At 46.8% G+C, this 23,340-nt stretch overlaps 1 protein-coding gene across 2 annotated transcripts in view; it reads left to right on the top strand.

Moving 5' to 3' along the window:
- Positions 1 to 1,851: 1,851 nt before the first annotated feature.
- ULK1 (unc-51 like autophagy activating kinase 1) overlaps positions 1,852 to 23,340 on the top strand; it is a 74,394-nt gene continuing 52,905 nt past the window's right edge. For both annotated transcript variants that reach the window (XM_066562192.1, XM_066562191.1), the window contains exons 1-6: positions 1,852 to 1,951; positions 2,144 to 2,294; positions 3,089 to 3,181; positions 3,280 to 3,321; positions 17,256 to 17,288; positions 18,055 to 18,091. In XM_066562192.1, coding sequence (XP_066418289.1) covers positions 2,205 to 2,294; positions 3,089 to 3,181; positions 3,280 to 3,321; positions 17,256 to 17,288; positions 18,055 to 18,091 — 295 coding nt within the window. In that variant the 5' untranslated portion in view covers positions 1,852 to 1,951; positions 2,144 to 2,204. The remainder of the gene's footprint in view (positions 1,952 to 2,143; positions 2,295 to 3,088; positions 3,182 to 3,279; positions 3,322 to 17,255; positions 17,289 to 18,054; positions 18,092 to 23,340) is intronic.

Genomic DNA, 23,340 nt, shown 5'->3' with positions numbered 1-23,340 from the left:
GTTCACACTGTCATTTTCCCACTAAAATTTGAAGTGGAGGAAGGTACCTGAACACCAGTTATGTGGGAACCAAGGACAACAGCCTATGGGCCAGATAGCATATCAGACAGCCACTGCCTCTGTGTAGATAACGTGTCCTGACACTGTGAAGTGCTGTTTGTGCCCAACTTGTGGTGAGACTGGTGATAACTGCAGCCACCCAACGTCACAACACCAGCACCCTGTGTGCTGGGTGTCTGCAGAGCCACTGGCATCACCCTGGCACTGCGTGTTTGGAGCTGCAGCGCTGGCACGGGTCGATAGCTGGGTCGATACCGCACAGTTGGGTAAAAAACAAACTTCAGGCAGAGCGTGTGAGCAGCGGCGCTGCCCACGGGGAGCGTTGTTTTCCCTGCAGTTGGGATTTGACGTTGTGATAAGTGTACAAACAGGAGCGAGTGCGCAAGCGGTGTGGGTGCTGCCAGGGCTGGTGGATTTGGGCAGCCTGGAGCAGAGGATGGGGCAAATGTGTGAGAGGTTCCCGCCACAGAAGGAATGACCTGTGAGCCCACACCCACAGGGCAGAGCTTGTGGGTCACTGTGCAGCAAGAGATGGGATGGCCAAACCACACACCAGGCTCACCAGGCTCCGGCCAGGAAAGGTTTCTTATCGCAACAGTGATTCCATGCCGAGCTCTGGAGCAGGACATCAAGAAGAGTCTGTCAGAGGAGAGCTCCATGGAGGCACCCTCGGGCACTTCTGGAGGCCTGGCTGGTTCCCCAAAAAGGAGCCGTGGTGCCCTGGCACAGCAGCGAGTGGAAAAGAGCCAGAGCCTGTGGAGGAGGAGGTGGGCTATGCTGGGTGAGAGGAATGGGTGCTGGGGATGCTGGGACCAGCTCCACCTGGACACTTTACAGCTCTTGGGGTGAACTTCACCCAACCCGACGCATTTGTTTAATTGTTTGAAAGATCAGTTGGGTCTGTTCAGCCTGAAGACAGGAGCCCTTATTGTGGTGTACAACTGTGGGGTTGGGAAGGGAAGTGAAAGGGCAGGCACTGATCTGCGGGTGACAGTGACAGAACCCCTGGGAATGGCCTGAAGCTGTGTCGGGAGAGGTTCAGGATGGATATTGGGAAAAGGTTCTTCGCTAATAGGTGGCTGGTCACTAGAACAGGCTGCCTAGAGAAGTGGCGACCACCGAACCTGACAGAGCTCAAGAACCACTTGGACAATGCTCTCAGGCACGTGGTGGGATTATTGGGGCTCTGCTGGGCAGGGCCAGGAGCTGCACTTCAATTTCGTTGTGTGTCCTTTCCAACTCAGAACGATCCCATGGTTGTGTCACCTCCCAAAGGCCGGGACGGGTGGCTGCCAGGAGCCCTCCCGGGCCGCCGGCTCGGGGGCCGCGGCAGCGCGGCGCTGACTCAGGCGCTCGGCAGGCGGCGCCTTTAAATGTGCCGGGCCCGGCCGCTCCGCCTCAGGTGCCGCCGCCGCTCTGCCCGCCTGCCCGCCCGCCTGCCCACCGCCTCCCCCGCCGCACATCGCGCCTGCGCCGCCCGGCACTCCCGCTCCGCTCCGCACAGCTTTGTCCGGGCCCGGCCGAGCCAGCGGCGGCTCCCGCGGAGCGACCCCGGCCCCGCGACCCCGGCCCCGCCAGCGCTCACAGCCGGGGGCGCGGGCGGCCCTTAAGGTGGATCGCGCTTAAGGTGGAGCGCTGCCGTGAGGCGGACCGGGCGTTAAGGTGGATCGCGCTTAAGGTGGACTCTCGGCGAAGCCGCGCCTGCCGGCGGGGGGGCCGGGGCTCGGCATGGGGAGCCCCGCCTGAAGCGGGGCCCGAGGAGCCGCGCCGGCCCGGCCCGAGGAGGAGATGGGGGAGGCCCGCTGCTGAGGAGCCAGCTTCGCCCCGGCCGCTGACAATGCCCGGCTCCCGGCCGCTCGGCAGGAAGAGGCAGCCCATGGACGAGGGCGAGGTGGGCAGCGCAGCCCGGCGCGGAGCTGCCGGGGCCGGCGGGAGCGGGGCTGCTCCGGCTCCCGACCGCTCCGAGGGGGGCGGTGGCGGGGGGTACCCCCGTCGTGTTTGGATTGGGAGAGGTTTGATTTTCTTTAAAGGCAGCTCCTTCATCACCGCCATCCTCCTCCTCCTCCTCCTCGTCCCTTTGCAGCTCTGAAGCCGTCCCGGCCGCAGCCTCGCCGCCGGCCCCCGGGACCCCCCGGCGCAGCGCCATGGAGACGGTGGGAAAGTTTGAGTTCAGCAGGAAGGACCTGATCGGGCACGGAGCCTTCGCCGTCGTCTTCAAAGGCAGGCACAAAGAGGTGAGAATCCCTGCTTTTTATTTCCACCCTCCCCGCTTCTGCTTTTCATTTATTTATTTATTTCCTGCTCTGGGCCGAGGTGGGGGCAGCGCGCCCCGGTCGCCGCATCCCCGCCGCAAGCGGCGGCTCTTGCCAGCCTGGGCATCACCCCGGGCTTGGGGTGCTTATTTTTATTTATTATTGTTCGCCTTGGAGTTTCTTCCAAGCAGGTGTGTGTCCCGGCAGGAGCCGGGCAGGTGGCTTCACCTTGGGGCTGGGAGGCCGTCAGCTGCCTCCCAGATCCACTCAAAACCCGTCCCCACCTCCAAAACAAGGGAGAAAAAAATCCCTACACACTATCTATGAAAAGAACTCTTTACTTTGTTTGGGATTTTTGTGTGTTTGTGTCTGTGAAGTCTTCTCCACTTAATTTTTCAAGGAGGAGGAGAAATCTCTTACTGGTAAATAAAAGGAAACCAATCCGGCAGTGGATTTTCCATCATTAGTGCTTGGGATAAGCCACGGCTCCCACAGTGCATTTATTTCTAGTGATTAAATAAGAGGATAATCATTGCATGAAGTAGTAACAAAAACCTAAACCTTGGGCTTTTCTCCTTGGGCTGACAAGCATAATTCAGGAAAGGGCAAGTCTGAACAAGTAAAGAGAAGGCATTAGGATGTGAAGTGAGAGGCCTTTACCGGTGCTGCAAGACACTTCTTTCAATAGAATTTGTAATCTGTTAAGAGGCTGCTTATCCTAATGTGAATGAATGGTGAAATTTACATTTGTTTGTGTTATTTATGTACTGTTTCAGAAACCTGAGCTGGAAGTAGCTGTGAAATGTATTAACAAGAAGAACCTTGCGAAATCACAAACACTGCTAGGCAAGGAAATAAAAATTCTTAAGGTAAAGGAAGACTGGCTTATTTTCTTCAGTCTTTATTCTATATGCCCTTTGTTGCTCCTAGCTTATGGTTTTTTTTTTTTTTTTTTTGCTTTTTCTAGGAATTGAAACATGAAAACATTGTTGCCTTGTATGACTTCCAGGTAAATACATTCAATTATGTCAAAGCATTCTAAATTTGGGAAAAGTTGAATGGCGTTTGTGAAATTTCACTTTTTAACAAGTGTTTGTATTCTGATGTGTACTCGGGGTGGGGGGAGGTGGGGGGGAGAGAAAGCCTTCTGATAAGTTATGGAAAGATAAACAAATACAGCAGATCATGTGTTAGTTGTTGGCTGGACCAGACAACTCATGTGTAATTGGGAGTTGAGGTGGGAGCTTCTGCTCCAGGATGTTACACAGTGAAATGCAGTGTGGTGAATACGTCTGTGCTGGAAGCTTTTAAGTTCTCAAAATGTTAGAAATAAAATTAGTAGTTATTTTTGGCATGCCCACTTCTTTATTTTATTTCTCTGGTCTGGATACACTCCCTGAGAAAATTTCTTTTTCGTAGGCCATGCGAAAATAGCGCAAGCATGACTTTGTAGCATATGATTGTCTTAGCTCCAGAGGATTTTAATTTGCATTTTTTCTGTTGTCCTTGTGGTCGTCACTAAGTGTTAAGTGTTAAAAATTGCAGCAGACATTTTTCCTTCAAAGCCAGCCCTGACAATCTAATCTAGAGGGGCTAAAACCCATCTGCTGCGAAACGCGAACCATCCAGTTTTAAATTTATTTTTTCCTCCTTGATTATTTGTTAAATCCTGCTTGATAACGGGGCAAGTTTTCTTTGCCGTTTGTGAACGCTTTTTAAAAAATAACGCTGCGGGATGGAAAGGCGGTGCTGGAGGATGAAGGGCTGCGGTCCAGGCGGTGCTGAAGGGTGAAGGGCTGCAGTCCAGGGTGGGTGACCGCTGTGTGACCACCCCCGGCCGGCCCTGGCGTGGCTTATCGGCCGTGTCCTGCCCTGTCGCCGGTATCACGCGTCCCGCAGGCCGCCGTGTTTGTTGACATTTCCTCCTTGTGCCGTGGATTGGCTCCGGTGGCTCCGCGTCAGCCCCGGCGGTGCCTGCTGGGTGCTGTAGTCCGCCGCTGTCACTCGGTGTCACCCGGTGTCACCCGCTGTGCCGCAGCCCCGGAGCTGGGACAGCCCTGGGTCCCTCCCTGCCGGAGCGGGGGGCTCTGCAGGGCTGCCCTGGGGAGCAGGATTGCTGCTGGGAACTCTCCTTGGATGGCTGTGCTCTGCTCCTGAGCTGAGCTGGCAAAGCAGCCTTTGGGCTGATGAGCGCTGCAGAGTAGCTGGGAAAGCTTCCTGTGGGCTCAGCCCACTTGGAGCACTAGGTCTCATGGTCTGGATGTTTTTGTTTGTTGGGTTGCTTTTTTTTTCCTTTTCATTCTCTGTACCTTCCTAATTTGCTTAATAACTTTTCACTTGAGAGAGTGACTGGCTGCTCCTGCACTCCATAGTTAGCATTTGTATGAAGTATTTATTCTTACTGAGATCTTTCAACACTTTTGTTAGATTCCTCTCCCTGCTTCAAATTACTGCTGAGTAGGAAGCAACTCAAAAGACATTTTCTGCAAAAGGAGCAATTTCATCACTGTTGCAATTATATAAATGTGTTTTTCTCCTTTTGGGATGAGCTTTATCAAATTCTGTGTTTAGCAGTGTAGTCTGGTGAGATTTTAGCAAGAAGCTATGTCAGATATCACAAAACAGGAACTTAAGAATGGTCCAGGGCTCAAGGCATGCCCAGGTTTGTGCTTAGTTACCAGCTTTGTCATAGAGTCCTTGTATGACCTGGGTAATTTGATTTCTCAGAGAAAATGAGATTATTTAGGGGGCATTGGGTGTGGACTCTCCTCTGGTGGGAGGTGATCTATTACCAGACAGTCTGTCACAGTTAACCCACATATGTTGTGTGTTTAGTGTGTCTGAGTGTTTGGTCTTGCTCTGTGTCTGCTTAGGGGTTGTGTGAGAGTAAATTATCTGCAAAGGTAAAAGTGCAGGTCTGTGGAAGGCTGGCTTCTGCCCACCTTTCCTTACTTTGTGGAAAAGACAACTACTCACATTGCTCCCCTGATACCAGATCAGGAGCTTCATTCATAGCTGCATGTGTATCCTCAAAAATACCCTCTTTGCAGTTAATTAAATCCTTACTTGTAGGCTTTCTAAAGTAGAAGATGTTTAGTCTTGTATTACAACATAGAGCAAAAGGGAAAAAAATACTTCCTGTGAAACTTATTGTTGCCCTGTAGCTTTGTCTGTCATTGCATTTTGTGTCCTCCCTTCCTCTGCACTGCCTGTCAACAGTGACTCTGACTTTTACTCGTGTGTTTCTTGCACACAAGGAAATGGTTACCAAAACCACAGTGGCTTTAAGCGAGTGATTACACCCAATGATGCTTTCATTTACATTTTCCTGGTTAAAAACTCATGTTAGCCAGACCTCTCACAACATGAGATTTTTGATGTAAGGCTAGATTTGCTCCAGACAAACACTTGCAGTACTGACATTTAGTACTGACGAGCAGCTCTCACCCTTAATTCATCCTTCAAATCTGGGAAAAATTGCTGTGTTCCTTCTCATTTCACAGATCTTTGTGATATTGGTTCATAAATAATGACAAAATAAGAAACTTCCTAGGAATAAAGGATTCTGATGAATGTTTAATCCATAAAAGTGCAGCAACTGGACTTTTATAGATCCCCTTGCTGGAGTCCTTAGTACAGCATCAGTACATGAGAATGGCTCACAAAATGAAATATGCATATTCCCATTATATGTGCTCTCATATTAATGAGAGGTGATGTTAATAGTTTAGGAGCCTAATGCAAGAACCCCTGCTCAAAAAGAGGATAAATCTTACTAAACCACATTTCTAAAGGTGCTGTCTATTTAGTGTCAGTATGGAGTTGTGGTGTGGGTTTTTCCTAGGCACAGGAGGTGTTTGGCAGACAGTAAAAGCTGTGTTCCACCCTGTGTGGGGTATATTAGTTGCTGCTGAGCACTACCTGACCCCTCAGCTGGCAGGCTGGGGTCCCCAGTCTGCAGCAAAGAGGAGCTGAGTGCTCCAGAGGGACATCTGGGTACCAGAAATCCTTTTACTCTGACAACAGCCAAATGAGCCCTTGTTCCTTAAGGTGCAAATTAGTAACAACAAATGATGGTTTCTGCCAAAGGAGGACTTGGTATAGAAATAAAGTTTCTTGGAAAACTGGTCTCCATGACTCAGGATCAGCTCAACTCTTCCTGTTCATTGACAGGAAAAGCTTAGCACATGTGCTCTGGTGTGTGGGGCTTGCTTTGGTTTCCTTTGGGTCTCAGGACATTAAATCTGTGATCAGATCAGAGACCACTTGATGAGCTGAGGAGATTGAATGATAGGAAGGGAACCCTTGGACTTGTCAGATCCTGGGAGCCCTGTGTGCCAGAAAATTTCTTCCAGCACTAGGTAGAAGTTCCTGCATACATAGCTAAGATCTTTGGGCAGTGGGAGATTCTGGGTGTCTTTCCCTCCCTGTTCTGTGCCAGCTGCCTCAGATTGAATATGTGTCAGCTGAATATTTCATATATGGCTGTGTTGGTGCTAGGGCAGAAAATCTGCTGAATCTGGACGTGTCATGCTTTGGATATTAGAAAGCATTTTCCTGCATGAAATAAGAAGGATTATTTTACTGACAGATTTTTCCCTAGTTGTGCACTGTGAGCTGAACTTGTTTCTTAAAGCAGCCTAGCTATGACTGTGCTTGAGTGGATATCAGGTGGTTTTTGTGTTAGGTTTTAGCCCCCCAGTTTCTGGATGGGTGGGATGGACTGGTTGCAGTAACACAGCTGTTAAAGGCACACGAGACACTGTGCTGTGCCGTTTCTGGCTCAGCCTATGTTACCTCAGGGTCTGCTTTCTACACTTTGGTAACAGGTAGATTGATTATACTCACCAGTTTGGGATGAGCTGAGACAAATGCTTTACTCAGTCACCTGGTACAGACTCACCAAAAATATTTCTGCAGCGATGACTGTATCACCTGGAGACAAAGAACACAGAGTCCTTGCAGTGCAGATTTTTCTTGTGCACATGGATTAAGGCATGGGTGGCAGAACAAATGCTTCTCAGGTTAGTGATCAGTCACCCTGGGCTGGTCTTGAGAGCCAGGTAATGACAGCCTTGTGTTGCTGCTGTGTAGAAAGTCCTTGTGATCAATAGAGCTATGGCTGCTGGGCTGTGATGTGCTGTGCTGGCTGCACCATCACCCTTTTTCTGACACAGAGCCTTTAGATGCTACTCTGCATCTTGTGTACGTGCCTCCTGCTGTCCCCCAGGACCCTGTGGACAGCAGTGTCCTTCTGTGTGCCCTCCAGCACCGCTCACCTCTGCTGCAGCAGTGCTCTGATGAGCGTGGGGCTGGGTGAATCAGTGCTGCTGCAGTGTCACCTCATGCCTGGCCACCTCTCGTGCCACCTCATGCAGGATCTTCTGTTCCTCAGGCACTGCTGTTTACATGCTCTGTCTCTGGAGACAGCGCTCCACTGAGGCACTTGGAATGACTGAAGAGGCACTCTGTGTCTGGGAGATTGCTCTCCTGAGGTCAGGCTGCCTGCTTAAACCCTGTTTTAATTCCATCCCCTAGCAAAACTGGCAGCTTGCCTGGTGAGTGGGTGTAAAGTGCAGCTCTCTGAACTGCCAAGCAATCCTCTTTCTGTTTGTGCTGCAGACAAGAATGGGGTGTCTGCTGTCCTGCTCCGTCAGCATCCTCGCATCTGTTGAAGGGAATCACTCTTACTGAAGATTGAATCTGGCTTAATTTAGAGCTAGAAGAGGAAAGGATGAAAACACAGCCACCCTCTGCCAGTTGTTTTGTAGGGAAATGTTTGGGAATTTAGTGGACCAGAATGGCCATGTTTGCGGAGAGTTGAGAGTTCTGTAGTGTTGAACTTTGATTTGATGCTGGCTTCCCCAGCCAAGTATCCCACTGTGCAGGTCACAGAAACATCCAGCTAATGTTGACCACTAAATATAGACCTCAGTCATGGGCTTTTTTTAGAGGGAGTTGTCTTGCCACATTTCTGAAATTATGGTCACTGTTTTACTCATGCTGTGTGTGAAGCACACACCTGTGTTCCTCTCACATGATTAAGGTGTCATGGAAGAGCCAGCAACGTGGTGGTTAATGGTCTCCAAAGCTCCTGTGGAAGGTAGCATTACTCAGCCTATAATGACAGATTAAGGAATGTTTCCCAGCAGTAATAGGAAACTGGAAGGCTGTTGTGTTCACAGTTTGATAGCAAAGCTCTGGTGGCTGCTGTTTGTGCTGCTGGTCTTGAAGCTCCACCAGTGTTTCCACCATGAAAATTTCCACTGTGTAAATCCTTGTGAGGACTGAACACATTTGGAGTGAGCAGAGCAAGGAGGTGAAGATTTGGATGATGGGTGGGAAGAGGTGTCTCCTAATCAGTGGCTGGGTGGGATTAAATTCAGGTGGAAAAACACTGTTTAAATTTATTTCAAATATTTATAGGATCAAACCAAAGCCTACTTGAAAGATTTAGTTTTGTGACTAGACTAAACTTGCCACTGAACTGTGAAACTGCAATAAACCTGTGTGTCTCAAAAGCTCATATTAGTGCTCATTCTTGTATGGAGAATGGAGGGTACAATTCACTTTGTTGTGTCCTCCCTTTTCCTCCTGCATTCCCACCTGTTGATACCACCTGAAAAGCTTTGCACAGACCAGCAAACAGAGGGTTGGTGCTGGTGGTAGGAATCCAAGCTGGATGGCTCTGGTTTGCCTTGGAAAAACATCCAGAGAACTGGATGTGGGTTTTCCATGAGGCAAACTGCCTCCATCCCAGAAGTGAGATCCAGTGGGAATGAGAAGCTAAGCACAGGGGTGGTCAGCAGAGGGGGTGGTCCATGCAAAGGCAAGGAGAGGTTTTTGCTTTGGTTTTGTTTTCAGAATAAGTATACATGGTTTTGCTGTGTGTTTTTTGTTGTCTGGCTGGTGCTTTTTTTTCCCTGCTGTTACTTATGTTCATGTAGCAGGAGCAAATGGCACATTTGGTGGAAAATGAACATGAATGATGTGATCTTCCAAGGCAAGGTTTCTCAGGTGCAGACCTAAACATACTTTGATTAAGAGAAAGCATCTTAATTGTCTTCAGATGTTAGGTTTCCTGTCTGAGAAATGTAATAACAAATGTTCACAGCAGAATGCAGGGACGAGCCCTGCCCATAGATAGCTTTGGAACCTCTGCTGTGCTTATTGTATAGCAAAGAGGCCCTTTAATTGTGCATTATCTCCAGCTTTATAATGTGCAGACCTTTAATACTACCATAAACACAGAGATGCTGTGAAAATGCAGAGTGTGGATCTCAGAGCTGCATCTGTTTACTAAGCAAGGTTGTTTCAAGGGGGGCCGATAGAAATGAATCAAATTGTGCATCACTGGTTGCTTAGGGCAGTAATGTTCAGTCTGGCTGCAGGAGCACCTGGCTTGTCTCCTAGCATCAGAATAACAGGAGGAATTAGGTCAGCTGAGCTGGCATAGTGGGGATCAACCAGACTGTGGTTCCAGTGGGGGGGAATGAAAGATGCATAATTTTAAGTCATTAGAGATCTCATTTAGCAAAGCATCTTAAAAACCTCCAGGGAAGGGGAGACTCCCAGCCAGCTCTGAGTGCATTGGTGGCCCACGGTGTGGGAGCTGCTGGTGTGATAGGGACCCCAGGGACTCCAGGCAGGGCTGGGAGGCAGCCCAGGGGCTGTGGGGTGGGCTCTGTGTGTCCCCTTGGGTGCTGTGTCACCTCACCCTGCACTCACCCTCTTCATTTGCATTTGATGCTCTTTTCATGTGGTTGGCAATCATAGCCAGCATACTAAATACGTTAAAAAGTGCTAATTTCTCTGTTATTTAAATAGTGCAGATTTGATCTTGTGTTTCTCTGGCTTCCAGTAACTGGATTTTTTCCCTTCTTAAATTAAGGCTGTTCTTATTTGAAAGAAAATGCATGCTCTTTTTCTTTATACCCCTTGTTTCCACCCCTTTGTGGTAACAAGTGGGCTTGTTTTCTTAAATCTGGTGAATGAAGTATGAAATAAATGGATGGAAAAGAGACTTGCAAAGGCCAGTCACTCATGCAGCTGCCATAGAAAACCCTGGGAGGTCAGACCTCTAATTTTCAGAGTTGCTTTAAAAAAAAAAGAAAACAAACACACCAGAAAAACCCAAACCAAAACAACTCTTGCAGAGTATCAGATTGTGTTTGGAATATCCCATTAAAAAACAAGCAGTTCCCAACTTTATCAGGGGGACTACGTTAATCAAACCTCAGGACTGAGTCACTTTGCTTGTAGTTGCACATATCTCAATAAATTAATGTATCTCAATGAGTGTGATTAAAACTGAAATATCCACCTCAACCCTTAGCTCTCCCCCACTACCCCTTCTCATTGGGCAGGCTCATAAAATGCAACTTTAAGGTATGCAAGGATTTAATTCAACTACATGTGACTGAGCTTAAGGAAAGGGGGAATTCAACCTTAAATGTTCAGTTTATGGTATGGCTGTGATACAAGAAGGAGATGAGGAATAAATACAGAAAAGCAAATCGGGTCTTGATTATTTTTGTCATTGTTTTTAGAATTCTGTAGTTTCCTCTCTTGATAGCATTAATATAATGCATTGCTATTTGCATAGGAGCTTGCTTTTGTTTGAAAAAGCTTCTAGATAATATTCTGCCTGTTGGCAAAGGGCTAATACTTCCACCCCATGTCAGAAAGTCCAAACTTTTCAGGATTCTGCTGCTCTTTTTTTCCTACATTCTCTGCTGCAGCCTGCATTCAGTGGTCTTTGGGCAGTGCATGGCTGGGGGGTCCCAGATGCTGTAGGAGCTGCAGTGTTACCCCCAGAGCAACGTGACTGCTCTAAGAAGGGGTTGCCTTTCAGTGCTCCAGCAGCACAAGTCTTAATTTGCTCTGATGTGCATGTTCTTGGTCTTGCCTGGAAGCTCTGTGACCTGTGAAACCCAGCACTTTTCTGTACCCCATTAGGATGTGCATCCCATGCTTTGGTTTCTGTGGTTAGGTTCAGTGGTGGCTCCAGCTGTGACTTGCTGTAGTGTGCTGCCCTGCAGAGGCCCCGCAGGAGGAGAGTCAGGTTTTTCTGTCTGAGCTCTCTGCAAGTGTGTTGGGTCTCAGTGCTCTGTTTGAGGCCAGCAGTGAATTTGTGAAGCCCAGCAGCAGGGCTGTGCCCAGCTGGGGGGAAAGGTGGGGCTGGACTGAAGGACCCTGTTGGAAGCTCATGCCCAGTGGAAGGGATGGTGAAGTTTCTCCTGGTCACTTGAAGGCTGAGCTGCCTCACCAGCAGTGATCCCATCTGGCTGTGGTGGTATGAGCTGCTTGGGAAAGAGCAGCTCCACGGACATGACATTGTCCTGTTTGTTTTCTAATGTCATGCAAGCAGACTTTAGAACTGTTGCCAGGGGAATGGGAAATAGTCTCCCTCCCTTCCTGAAGCCTGTGTAGTACCAGAGAATGTGGTTTTCCTGCTGTTTTTAATCTGCCCTGAAGTACAACCTGAAGTACAACCTGTCCTGAAACAGCTCATCTGTTGTACAGTGGAGAGTACAGTAGTGCCTGGAATGGGGCAATGGGCAGTGCTGACCCTTGGCATCACTGTTCTTCCAGTTCTACAAAAATCTGCCTGCTGCAAGGCCACCCATCAACCATTTTTGTGCTGCAGGGCCTCCCTTCTGCTTGCTCCATGTCCTAGAGCAAGCTGGCAGGTCAGAAGGAAGCAGAATGCAGTCAATGGCCAGCTGTGGGCTAATTGTGGACAGAACATGGTGGGCCTTGCCAGGTCTTGTTTCTGATGCTTACTCCATGGGATCTACATTAAGAAATTAGAAGCCCTCATTATTTTGGAAAGTCACAGATCTGCTGACTCTGGAAATAACACTTTCCAGTCAGTAGCAGTAGGTTTTACCTTTCTTCATCGGAGTTAATTGTCTCCTGAATTGGAAGCCTGCTCAAAATGTTCTTGAGTTCCTTATTGATGATGTTCAGGAGGAGTGAGGAGGATAACCAGGGCCAGAGAACAAAAGGCTCTGAGACCTGTTTTTCTTTTCACTTGGGGTCAAAAGCCATGTGAATATCTTCTATTTGCTTTAGATCAGTTTTCCAAAGGATGAGCAATGATAGGTTCTCCCACACTTCTGATGGATGTTGCTGTTGTCCCTTATCTCCCTTTCGTTCCAATAGATGAATCAGAAGATAATCCTTGCATATCATGACAGTTTTCCTTTCCCTTTTCAGAGGCTAGCCTGCTCAAGCCAAGCTGTGAGCCACAGTGAAACAGTTCTAAGAGATTTTACTTTTTGCAAAGCTGTTTTCCTCTCTTTAGAACAGCAGGTTTGTTTTTCCCAAACCCAGTCAGTTTGGGAGCCCCTGCCTGAGCTAGGGATTTTCCAAGTGCCATTGGCCTAAGAATTGGCTTCTGTAAAGCAAAGTTGTGTTTGTTTGGACTGTGTTTGACTCCAGTGCCACTGTCAGAAAGCAATAACAGGAGACCACAGGTCAGAAAGGTACTGGCTCCATGAAGTCCTGCTGGCAAAACAGGAGGATGTGATACACAGTGGTTCTGCTGCAGTGAGAAGGGGAAGTAACAAAAAAGAAATGGAAAAGCTTAGCTTTCAGTTGGTGTTGAGTTATCTTCCACTGTCAGACCCTCAGCTTTATGTTGTGCTTCTGTTGTGTTAGTGCAGTTGGTGAAGTTCTGGCCCTGCATAGAGAGATCCATGTGCAGCAAAATTATCTTAGCTTGGCAGCATCTCTGGGTGCTGTTGGAGAGGTGGTGTTGAGCAGCTTGTGGGAGATATGTCCTGAGAGGCACAAACCCTCTGCCATCACAGGGATGCCAGCAAACACCCAGAAAAGTGGTAAAACAAGTCTTGAGACTTGAGTGCTTATGGTTCCTCTACTGTAGGCAACAGGAGCCTTTTCAGCCCCACAGTGCTCAGCACATGGGTGTAACCCTGGAGCTGCCTTCATCTTCAATGTTCTTCCCAGTTGCCCTAGAAAAGAGGCCTTGTGTGAGGTAGAAGGCATTCTTAGCTGGTTTTCCCCCAGAGTGTACTACAGCACTGGTCTCACACAGATTGGTGAGAACACTGCACTGCTGAGAGAATCTTGGAGTGTTGTGTAATCAAATTTCCGCTTTTTGCCATTCCTGAGCATCTTTCTAAACTTGGTGGCAGGCTGAGCTCAGGGGTAGAGTGCAGAGGAGGATTTTTCTAAGGAAAATTCCTCTCTCAGACTTTTTAAGCTGTGGTAGGAGGATGACTAACTGTGGGTACACCCAGACATTTCCCTTTGGACACACCTAAACACACTCTTTCCAAGAAGAGGATCATGCCACCTTCCAGTATGGGTGGAGAGAAAATTTAAAGGGAGACAGGACAGTTGGGTCTTACTGTCCATAACACCATGTCTCCTGGTGTCACAGTGAGGAATTCTAACAGAGCACAGTCTTGGGGTGATTTATGGTGTATTGCCAAATGAGGTTTCTTCATTTCTTTGTCCTCCATCAGCAGATGTGTGTTATTTGTAGACAGCAGAGGCTGTTGCCTATTTTTACACTCAATTAAATTTTAACTTCATCACTGGGGCCTCTGCTGCAAGAACAAGCCAGGCAATGATCCAGACTGATTAATTATCAGCTTAATGCCTTTGGCAGAGGCGTTTTGCTGCCATTGTGGGGCATGGTCAGGGTACTGCTGCCCTTTGTGATGACAGGAAAAGTTAGGGGTTGTGTCTGTGCTGTTCCCTTCATTGAGCTTGTTTAGGGACAGGATTAGGCTTGGCTGTACAGACTGGCACATGTGAATAAGAGGTCCAGAGGAAATTATCTGTAACACTTCTTGAAAATAAGCCTCTGCAAAAATAGAGCAAACTGTAATACTTTTCTTGATGTGGAAATGAGTGGGTTGGGCATTTTGCTTTGGTTTTCAGAGAAACTGGTAGCTTGCAGAATTTGGCTTGCAGTATTTTTTTCCTTGTTTTGTTAATGAAAAAATCATAAATATAGTGGAAGGATAAAAATGGACAAGAAGTAGTTTCTGCTGCTGAATCAGCTTGAGAGAAGTCCATCAGCCTGTTTGAGAAACCAGATGTCTCTTTAGAAAGCTGAGTCTATTTTAACCACAGTAAGCTCTACTGGCTTTTTCCAAACACTAGTTTGTTTCTGGGACCCTTCTTGAAATAAGTGTTTAGTTTTGTTGGCAAAATTTTACAGATCTTTCTTGTAAGTGGATCTTGAAATGCTGAAGCTGCACATGTGTTTGTTATCCTTGCTACAGGCAACTCTGATTTGAAAATTCCCTTGCTAGGTGTTCTGGCCAGCTCTGCCTGGTGAGGTTGGGTTTTCAGAGGGTGCTGTTGCCAGTGATGGTTGGGGGAGCCACGAACTTCTCTCCTCAAAGCCTTTCAGGCATTGCCCTCTTATCATACCAACACAGAGTGAAGAGATAAAACCACCAACCACCAAGGTCATGTTGTTGTTGGGAAAGTCAGGCAGAGCATCCCCCTTGCCTGTGCTGGTCCTTGTTTAACCCTGGTCACTGCACACGCTGCATGCCAAAAATCAATGACTTCCTTGGTGATGTTTGTTTGCAGAGTCTTTAAATAATGTAGAGTGGATAAACAACCATACTGCAGAGTGTACATTAGCTGTTGGCTAATAAGTTATTACAAATATCTTCTGGACTTGGTTTGTGTAAGCTCTGGTTCCTCTTCATTTCCTATATAGGTAATAATACACTGAGCTTCCCCAAACCCTGCTGGCACTATGCATATTACAGTGCAGAGTTACTGAGCTGCAGTGATCACAGCACATTTAGCCTAGAAGTGTCTGTGAAACCTGTTTCTGTGGCAGTGATGAACCTGGTCTGGGCTGCAAAAACCACTTCAGACACTTCCTGTGTGCCTAGCAGTTGTTCTGCACTGAGTTCCCCAGCAGCTGCATTGCACTTCTGGTGTAGCTCGTATCTTCTGGTACATCTGGGGCTGCAGTTCCTGTAGCAGTGAAAGACCTGGGTGTCTTTATCAACCTTGGCTTTCTGCTCTTCTTGCTTAGCACAGCAGGAGCTGGTGGGCTTTGAATGCTCCTGAGAATTCTCCCTCAGTGCTTTGTCATGTGCAAAGTCTGTGATGATGCTTGGGGTTTTCTTCTTGCACTGCTTCCCTGGGCTGGTGCTTTTAGCCATAGACTGGTTTCCCACTTCATCCAATGTGTGTATGAAATTGGATGACTTAATGCATGCTGCTTTCAAATGCAGAGCTTGAAAAACAAAGCCTGTTGAAAGAAGTGTTTGTCATGCAGGGAAGTGCAACAAACACTTTCTTGAAGTATCACAGAAAATTGCTTTTTCAACAAACAAGGGGACTTCAGAAAGCTCAGCAGAGCTCGGCAGTGAGAACAGCTGTAAGAACAGAGGGTGGCTCTGGGCTGTGGTGGATGCTTGAGCCCCTCCAGGGAAGGTGGCCAGTTCCCCTGCAGCTGTGGCTGTCTCAAATCACAGATAATGCATCTTCCTCCAACCAGTCTTCAGCAAACATCTGGAAACTCAGATTTCAGGTGGTAAGGTTAAAAGGATAGAAGAGAAAGCAAGAGGTACTGAGGACTCCAGGCATTGACAAAAGCAGGGAATTTGGTACAGCTTGGTGGGAGGCAGAGTTCTGTGGACAGACCAGGGCGAAAGGGATGAGAGCAGACAGTGGAGGCTGCTTGGAAACTAAACAGCTGCTAGGGTGGATGCTGGGGGTTTTGGAATGGTTTGGGTCAGAAGAGAAATCAGGTGCACAGGTATCTAAACAGCCTGAGAGTAAAGTCATGCTGCCCTGAGAATGGAGTCCCATGCTCTGCCTGTGCCTTCAGGACTTCTCCACTCACCTACACAGTTGTTGCCTGTGAGTGTCCCCAGCTGGGTCTTGAGTTTAGGAGTGACTTCTAGCTTATAGGCTGTAGGAGTGACTTCTACCTTACAGATTTTATATAGTAGGTCTACTTCTGTCTGACTTCTGTTTCAACAACAGTATTTAGTCATTTGACCTCCTGGGTCTACCCAGGGTTGAAGTATTTGGCTGTTTTCACATCTGTTCTTTGGCAGTGGTTTGGTGGCTCTGCTGGACATATGCCAGGTTGGCACTGGTGTCACCACGTGCTTCACAGCCACCAAAGCTCCTGCTGTGGCTCTGTGCTGCTGTATTTTTGTGGGACACATCTCTGCACTCTCCTGTGCTTGTAGTATGGATATATGGATGTTTCCCCAGGCCTGGGGAGGGGTCAGCCAAGGCAGGAGGTGAACTCCCAGGATGGTAAGAGCATCACAGTGCAGCACCTGTAGTGAACTTAGGAAGATGAGGATTTGGCCTGGACTTTGCTGGTGTTGACCCCTGTTATGATCCAGAAAGCTTTAGCCTCCTGATAATGGCACTGCTAAGGCATGTAGAAAATATGGTTGGCAAATTTTACATTTTTTGTCTGAGATCTTTCCTTTTTGCCCTCTAATGGAAGGTGTCACTTGGGCACTTTTCAGCCACGGGGTTGAATTGCAGGTCCCAAAGTTGTGCTGCTCTTATCTTTCTGTTCAGCCTAGCCCTGCTCATGTGGGCACAGCTGCTATAAAGGGCCAAGTTAAATGTGGAAATGATTAAGGCTCTAAGATAGCAGTGTGCCAGCATCTGTGTTGCGTGCCAGTGTTAATCCCTGGAGCCTGAAAGGACATGGAGACCCAAGCCACAATACAGGAGATCAGCTTGGTTAAACAGATGCACTCTCACAAATCAATAATATGCTTAAATACCTGGCATTTTCAAAGCAAACAGTCTTCCAGGAATTAACCTATAATGTTTTTACCCTTTCTTCAGTCTGACTCATAGCAGAGAACAGATTATCTGTTTAAAAGGTAATACAGCAATTAAATGTCTGAAATATTTCAGTGCATAAATCCCTTAATTTTCCACTTTCTATTTCCCCAGGAACTGGCAAACTCTGTCTACTTGGTTATGGAGGTGAGTGTGTTGGTTTTTTTAACCTCCTTTCCCTCCCTCTTTCTCTTTTTGAATATTTTAAACCCATTTCAAGCAGATCAGCAAGTTTCACAAGTGGTGCTTCCTGCTGGCAGTCTCACCTGTGAGGCTTTGTTAATCTAATCTGCAGCTCAGGCCTTGGAGCCTGTGGGCGCAGAGAGCAGCCAGGGGATTTTCCTCTTGCTGCTCTCAGAAGGTCCTGCAGGCCCAGGCTTAAGCAGACACTGAACCTCAGGGGTCAGGACGGTGCCACAGGGGAGTGAGTGTTCAGGCATCCATCCACCAGAGAGAATGTTCTGGACACACATTACCTGCAGAGCCTCTCAATGTTTCCCTTGCTCTGCAGTTCTCGCTTGGAGGTCTTGTTGACTTTTCCTAATGATGTGGAACATTGATGTGAGGAGTTTCAGTTTTCAGCTGTGTCCACTCCCAGGCTTTCCTCAAACAGCTTTCTGCTGCTGTCTCCAGTGCTGACCCCTCTGCTTCGTTCTGGTTCTGCCTTTCTCTCTGAAGTGCTTGAACATGGATGATGCTGGTGTATCATCATGCAACATAACATTTAGGAGAAATAGGAGAGGAACTCAGAGGAATGGGGTCTTCCTTCCCAACTTCTGAATATGTATTTTGACATGTGTAATTATTTATGTTTAAATACTGTGATAAACCTGCCACCCTCCTGAAGTTTACTGTTTTTCTTGTTAATCTTTGATTTGGCCTGTATTAACTGAGCTTTCTCTTCTGTTTGCAGTACTGTAATGGTGGTGACCTGGCAGACTACCTTCACAGTAAGTACAGCAGAATGGAGAATATCCTCTGGGAGGGTCACCCTTCATAATCTTTGGAAAACTGAGAAAACATGACAATAAAAAGTGGTCTTGTAGTCCTTTCTATGTAGGTCAGTAGTGACTGTTGTCAGAAGCTAAATATTTTAGTTACAATGGCCTTATAGGTTAACCATATTCCAGCACTACTAGGGACACAGTTTGTGTTTTCTTGGTGACTGGAAAAAAGCTGTTTATACTGAAGCCTTGCAGTTCTGTAGTGTTGGATTAGAATAAGATGCCAAGAGTATATTCTCTAAGTTACCCTTAAGGTGTTCCAACATCTAGGGCAGAAAAAATTTCCTGTTTCAGCATATTGTGGATGACTGTGGTGTAGCCAGTAGTGCTGTGAGGGTGATCCCATTAATTTTGGGGTCTTCTGGAGAGTGTAGCACAAGTATCTGGGACCATGGTGCCTTGAAGAACCTTTTGGTGAGACTCAGGGCTGTCTTTGCCATCAAGCCAAATGCTTTACAGGTCATCCAGCTGTACTGCTGGGACTCAGGCAACCCCTCAAGGTATTTTTCGGTGCAGCACAGGTACAGGACCCTGGTTTGTGAAAATCACCTTGCACCTCAGTACCTAGGACAGGTAGGAGGATAAAATGTTTAACAATATATTTGGCTGCACCCAGATACAGCCCTTCTATTTTTTTTCCCCCTGACTTTGTTTTTTCCCTTAAAGTAGCTTTCTGGTTGTTTTGCATGTTAACTAGAAGATTACTAAATGTGAAAAGACAACTTTAATCTCATTTCATGTGTGGCTCTGGGTCATGGTTAAACAAAGTTTGTTCACATTGTTCAAATTAAAAGCTAGTCAGCTGGATAATACTTCAGGCTCCTTATTGAGGTATGTGATGCCTGGAAATGGCAAAAATTGAAGGATTAAAAGATAAATTTACATTTGCCCTACAGCTAGTGTTGGTGTCCCTAGAATAGTAATTTGGGTCTTGATGCTAGCATGCCACACTCTTCCTACAGGGTAATGAATTATAATGGTGGACTTGAATTTTCAGAAAGGGTTTAGTACTTGAAGGAAAAAGAATATTCTGTCTTTGATATGCTTTGTTTGTTTAAAGTGTGGGTGAGATAGAAGTGACAGGCATTTGTTTTTTAAAATCCAGGTTTAGTGTGCTTTGTCTTAGATATGTTTTGCATCTGTTGGGTATTGCTGTGCTCTTTTTAGATCTTTAATGGTGGTAGAATGTTCTTATGAACACCAGTGGAGGATGGTTTTGTATTTGGTACCTTCTTGTTCTTTCTGATTGCAAATGCAAATTTTATAAATCAAATGCTTTTAAAAAATAGCAAAACTTCAGTTTTACCAGTGCATGGGCTTTGAAAGCTAAATTTTTTAGCTTTCATGCACATGAAATGAACCTTGATCTTAAAGCAGTGGGCTGTGCACTCTCATTGGCAAAACATGTGTGCAAACAAGAAATTATAGAAACAAATAACAGAAACAAGGATTTACAGGAAATCATCTGGTCTGTACTACTACTTCTGTGTGTACATTGATGTTTTCCCTTCTGCCACCCTCTTCCCCCCAAAAAAACCCTCAAGAAAAAAGTGAAGCATGCAATTAGTTAGGCTTTAATACAGCTCACTTCCTGGTTCAGGAGGTTACTTACTCAGAAGTTGGTGGCTAGTTTGAGAAAGTGACAATGAATTGTGTTTTCCAAATAAAATTCAGTTTTACTCCAGTTTGGTTTGTTTGAGGTTTACCTGGTGCAAGACTTGATCTTTCTTTGCCTGAGTTCATGTTAGAAAGTTAACCTTTAGCTCTGTTTTTACCAATAAAATATTTTGGTTTGGCAACTGTAAAGATTGTTGTGACTGGGAAGTTGGTGCTTAGTTTTGTTTTAACTCTTAACACTTGTGTGCTGGTTGCCAGTGAAGAGAACCCAGCAGGCACCAATTTCCAAGGGAGGAGTCAGGAAGGGACTGCAGCAAGAAGGTTTAGTTACTCCCATCACTGCCAGATGCCAGAGCTTAGATAATGTCAGATTTCTGCATCCCACCACATGCTCCTGTGGGCTATCTCCTCTTCCAGCTTCTGCAGGCACCCAGGGTGCTTTTGACAGGAGTGATTTTTCACTGAAAACTCATCATGGAAAATTTAGATTTCTTCAGTATTAGACTGGTAATCAGGAGGCTTATCTCTATTGAGTGGTTATTGTGCTGCTTCAGTTATTTTGATAATTGTGTGATGGTGTTTAATTGCAACATCTACTTTCCCACTGGCTCCTCAGACATTTGTGCTGGTAGTTCCTGTAACACTTAAGCAAGCAGCACATACAAATCCCTTGGTTCTCATTGAACGAGTTGCTTGTAAGCTTCCAGATCCATTCTGCCCTCTAATTACAGGCATTAGGCAATCTAGTAATTCCATGCTGAATCCAAAGGCACTCCAATTCTCCTTGTCTTCATGACTGGAGGACGTGCACAGGTGCACGTTGCAGTGCACTCTGTGTGTGTCTCTGGCTAGGTTTTATGGTGTTGGGCAGCCCCATCCATCTCTGGTACAGCCCAAGGCTCTGTGTGCTCTGCTGTGGTGGTGATGTCCTTCAGAGGTCCAATGCAATTGGAAAATTTCCCTTCTGGGAGATCTCTAGAAGTTGCTTTCAGTGGAGGCCATTGTGAGTTGAGCTGAGAGTGGCAGGTCTGTGCTGTGTGCTGGAGCTGGGGGAGGTGTTACAGCAGTGACCAGCTTCTGTACAGGAATAGCTGGAATTGTGTCCTCAGGGACTCAGGAGCAGGATGGGCTGAAATTCCTTCTTAATTTCTGTGAGTTGCCATTGGCACAGGCTGTTATGGGCACTTCATAAGAGCATATTTGTGACCTTTCTTAAAGCTGTTGCTTTCATATCATAACAGGGAGTTTCTTGGTTTGACCATGACACATGCAGGGAGCTTTGATATTTCTAGTCCATCCCAAGTGGTGAAGGGACCCTGTTGCAAACCAGAGGTGTGAAGCATTGCTCTGTAGCTTTCCTCCCTCTACAGCCAGGTAATTAAGAAGGTCTGGTCCTATCACAGATATACCTGGAATAAGTCTTCTGGCTTGTACAGAAGATCCACAGGAGAGTGAATCTGTGTCACTGACCTTGGGTAGATGGGATAGGTTCAAAGCCAGGCCCCAAACAAGTCAGCTTGGTCTCAGACTTCAGTGTGACTTGGATTGGGCCCATGTTAGAGATACTTGTGACACCTGTGGGTAAGAGGAGATGTTCTTTTTCCTAAATAACTTTTCCACAATGATGATGTAACCCGGCGTCAGTGGGTGCACTGCAGTACATCTACTCCTGGATCAGCTGACAGGGGCTGTTTACTGCAGTTTCCAGGCTGAACTTCTCAGAACAGGCTGACCAGGGCACTTCTTAGGTGGCTTCATCCTTTTTCTCTGCCTTTAGAGCTCAAGGCATGTGGGCCCCACAGTGACCCAGAGTAAATATTTTCTCTGATCTACTGACCTGAGCAGTCCAAGGCACTAAGAGTGCCTCATCACTGAAGTGGAGCCCATGAAAATAAACACAGGGATATTATTGCTTCTCAGTAAGGGCAGAGTAGGGCTTGTGAAACAGCATCCTCTGCAAGAATGTCTTGCTCACCACAGACATCCACAGGGATACCCAGACTTTAATGCAGGATTAGTATTTTGCCAGCAGTTTTCTGGTGAAGATGAGAATATCCCCTTTTTACAGGGACAGACTTACAAGTTCCCTGTTTGAGATGTAGCAAGGGAAGAGAGTTGTTTTGTTCTCACCTTTTTTGTTTGTTTGTTTTTGGTTTTTTGTTTTGTTTTGTTTTTTGATGGCACCTAAATTGAATGAGTTTTCTGTATCTTCTCATTCCCTCTGCTGTTGGTAGCTGGTCTGGGAGGATTTTGCAGGCCAGTATTGTGCAGTCATTGCAAATGTCAGTTGTATTTATGTTTCTGTCCTTCAGTTGCAGATTGCTGCTGTCCCACAGTAGACTGATGGGCTGAGGATGAGAGATAAGGAGTTTTGTTTTCCAGTGTTACAGCCTGTTTGTTAATGGGGAGAGGTAAAAGGGTATTGCCCCTGCTCTCCCCAAGGAACTGACTGTCCTTTCTCTGTTCCTGAGGGCAGAGCCTCAATTTCCCAGTCCTGCCTTCCTGCCTGGATTTGTGAGATTTAATGCTGCCAGAGGATCCAGCAGACTTCTGTCTGATTTTGCAGCCCTGCAATGGTAGCTCCACTCTGCTACTGCAGTGGCACTGTGGGAATATGTCTGCACAGGCTCATGACACCAGTTTAGATTCTGTGTGCCAGGAAAACAGTTCTTTTACAGGGCTGAGAACTTTGTATGGACCTCTGTGAAGTGGAAATGTCTAAATTCTGCAGGAACAGGTAGATTAGAAGCCCTATTTTCTATGGATGAATGGATTTTTGTGATCTTGGTAGCAATGTTGTTGTTTTCAGTATTATGAAGAGTTAGAATTCCCATCAGGGAGGCTCAGCTGGTTTGCTGAGGGCTGTGGCTGGTGCTGTGTTATCCTTATAGCCCCCAAATTATCTGCAGCAGAGGGAACGCCTCAAAGCCGTGGCACGCTCCTGGGACTGCAGGTCAGGACAAGGCTCTCCACAGTTCCTCTGCTAGAGGCTGAGTGTGTTTAGCCAGGAGCTGGTAATTGCCTGCTGCCTTAATAATAACAATTATCAGGTTTCAAGTCTTGCTTCATGTTTGGAGGAGGGTGATCACCCTGTCCTTTCCTGGGCCGGAGCTGAATTGGGAAAAAACAACTTTTGAATTCCTGCTGTTTTGTTGAAAGATCGTGTTTTAACCATTCCTGTATAGATTTCCTTGAGTACAAATTGCAGAAATACTACAGAGCCCTTTTGTTGGAGAGAATATAGAGCACAGCTAAGAGATGCTGGACTTTTAATAGACAGAAAATGGTATGGGACTGAGTACACAGTGATATTTCAGCAGGAGGTTGGGGAGAGCTTTGTTAAAGATGAGGCAGTGCTTTCTTTAGAAGATGCAAGTGTGTTTTGAAGACTTGCATCTGAGCTGCCTCTTAGTATCCTTAAAATCCCTTCACAGAATCTCCCCTTCTGGGAGAGGAGTCTCGTGAACTCCAGCTGAGTGCCAGTTCATGGGGAAAAGGCTCAGTGAGGGGAGAGAAACTTTATGTACATGTGCACTGCTCTCACGTGTTGGGAGGCCAGGACCACCTGATAGCCATGG

This window comes from Molothrus aeneus, chromosome 18, assembly GCF_037042795.1.
Source record: "Molothrus aeneus isolate 106 chromosome 18, BPBGC_Maene_1.0, whole genome shotgun sequence".
Classification (NCBI taxonomy): Eukaryota; Metazoa; Chordata; class Aves; order Passeriformes; family Icteridae; genus Molothrus; species Molothrus aeneus.
This window is presented reverse-complemented; position numbering and strand designations above follow the sequence as displayed.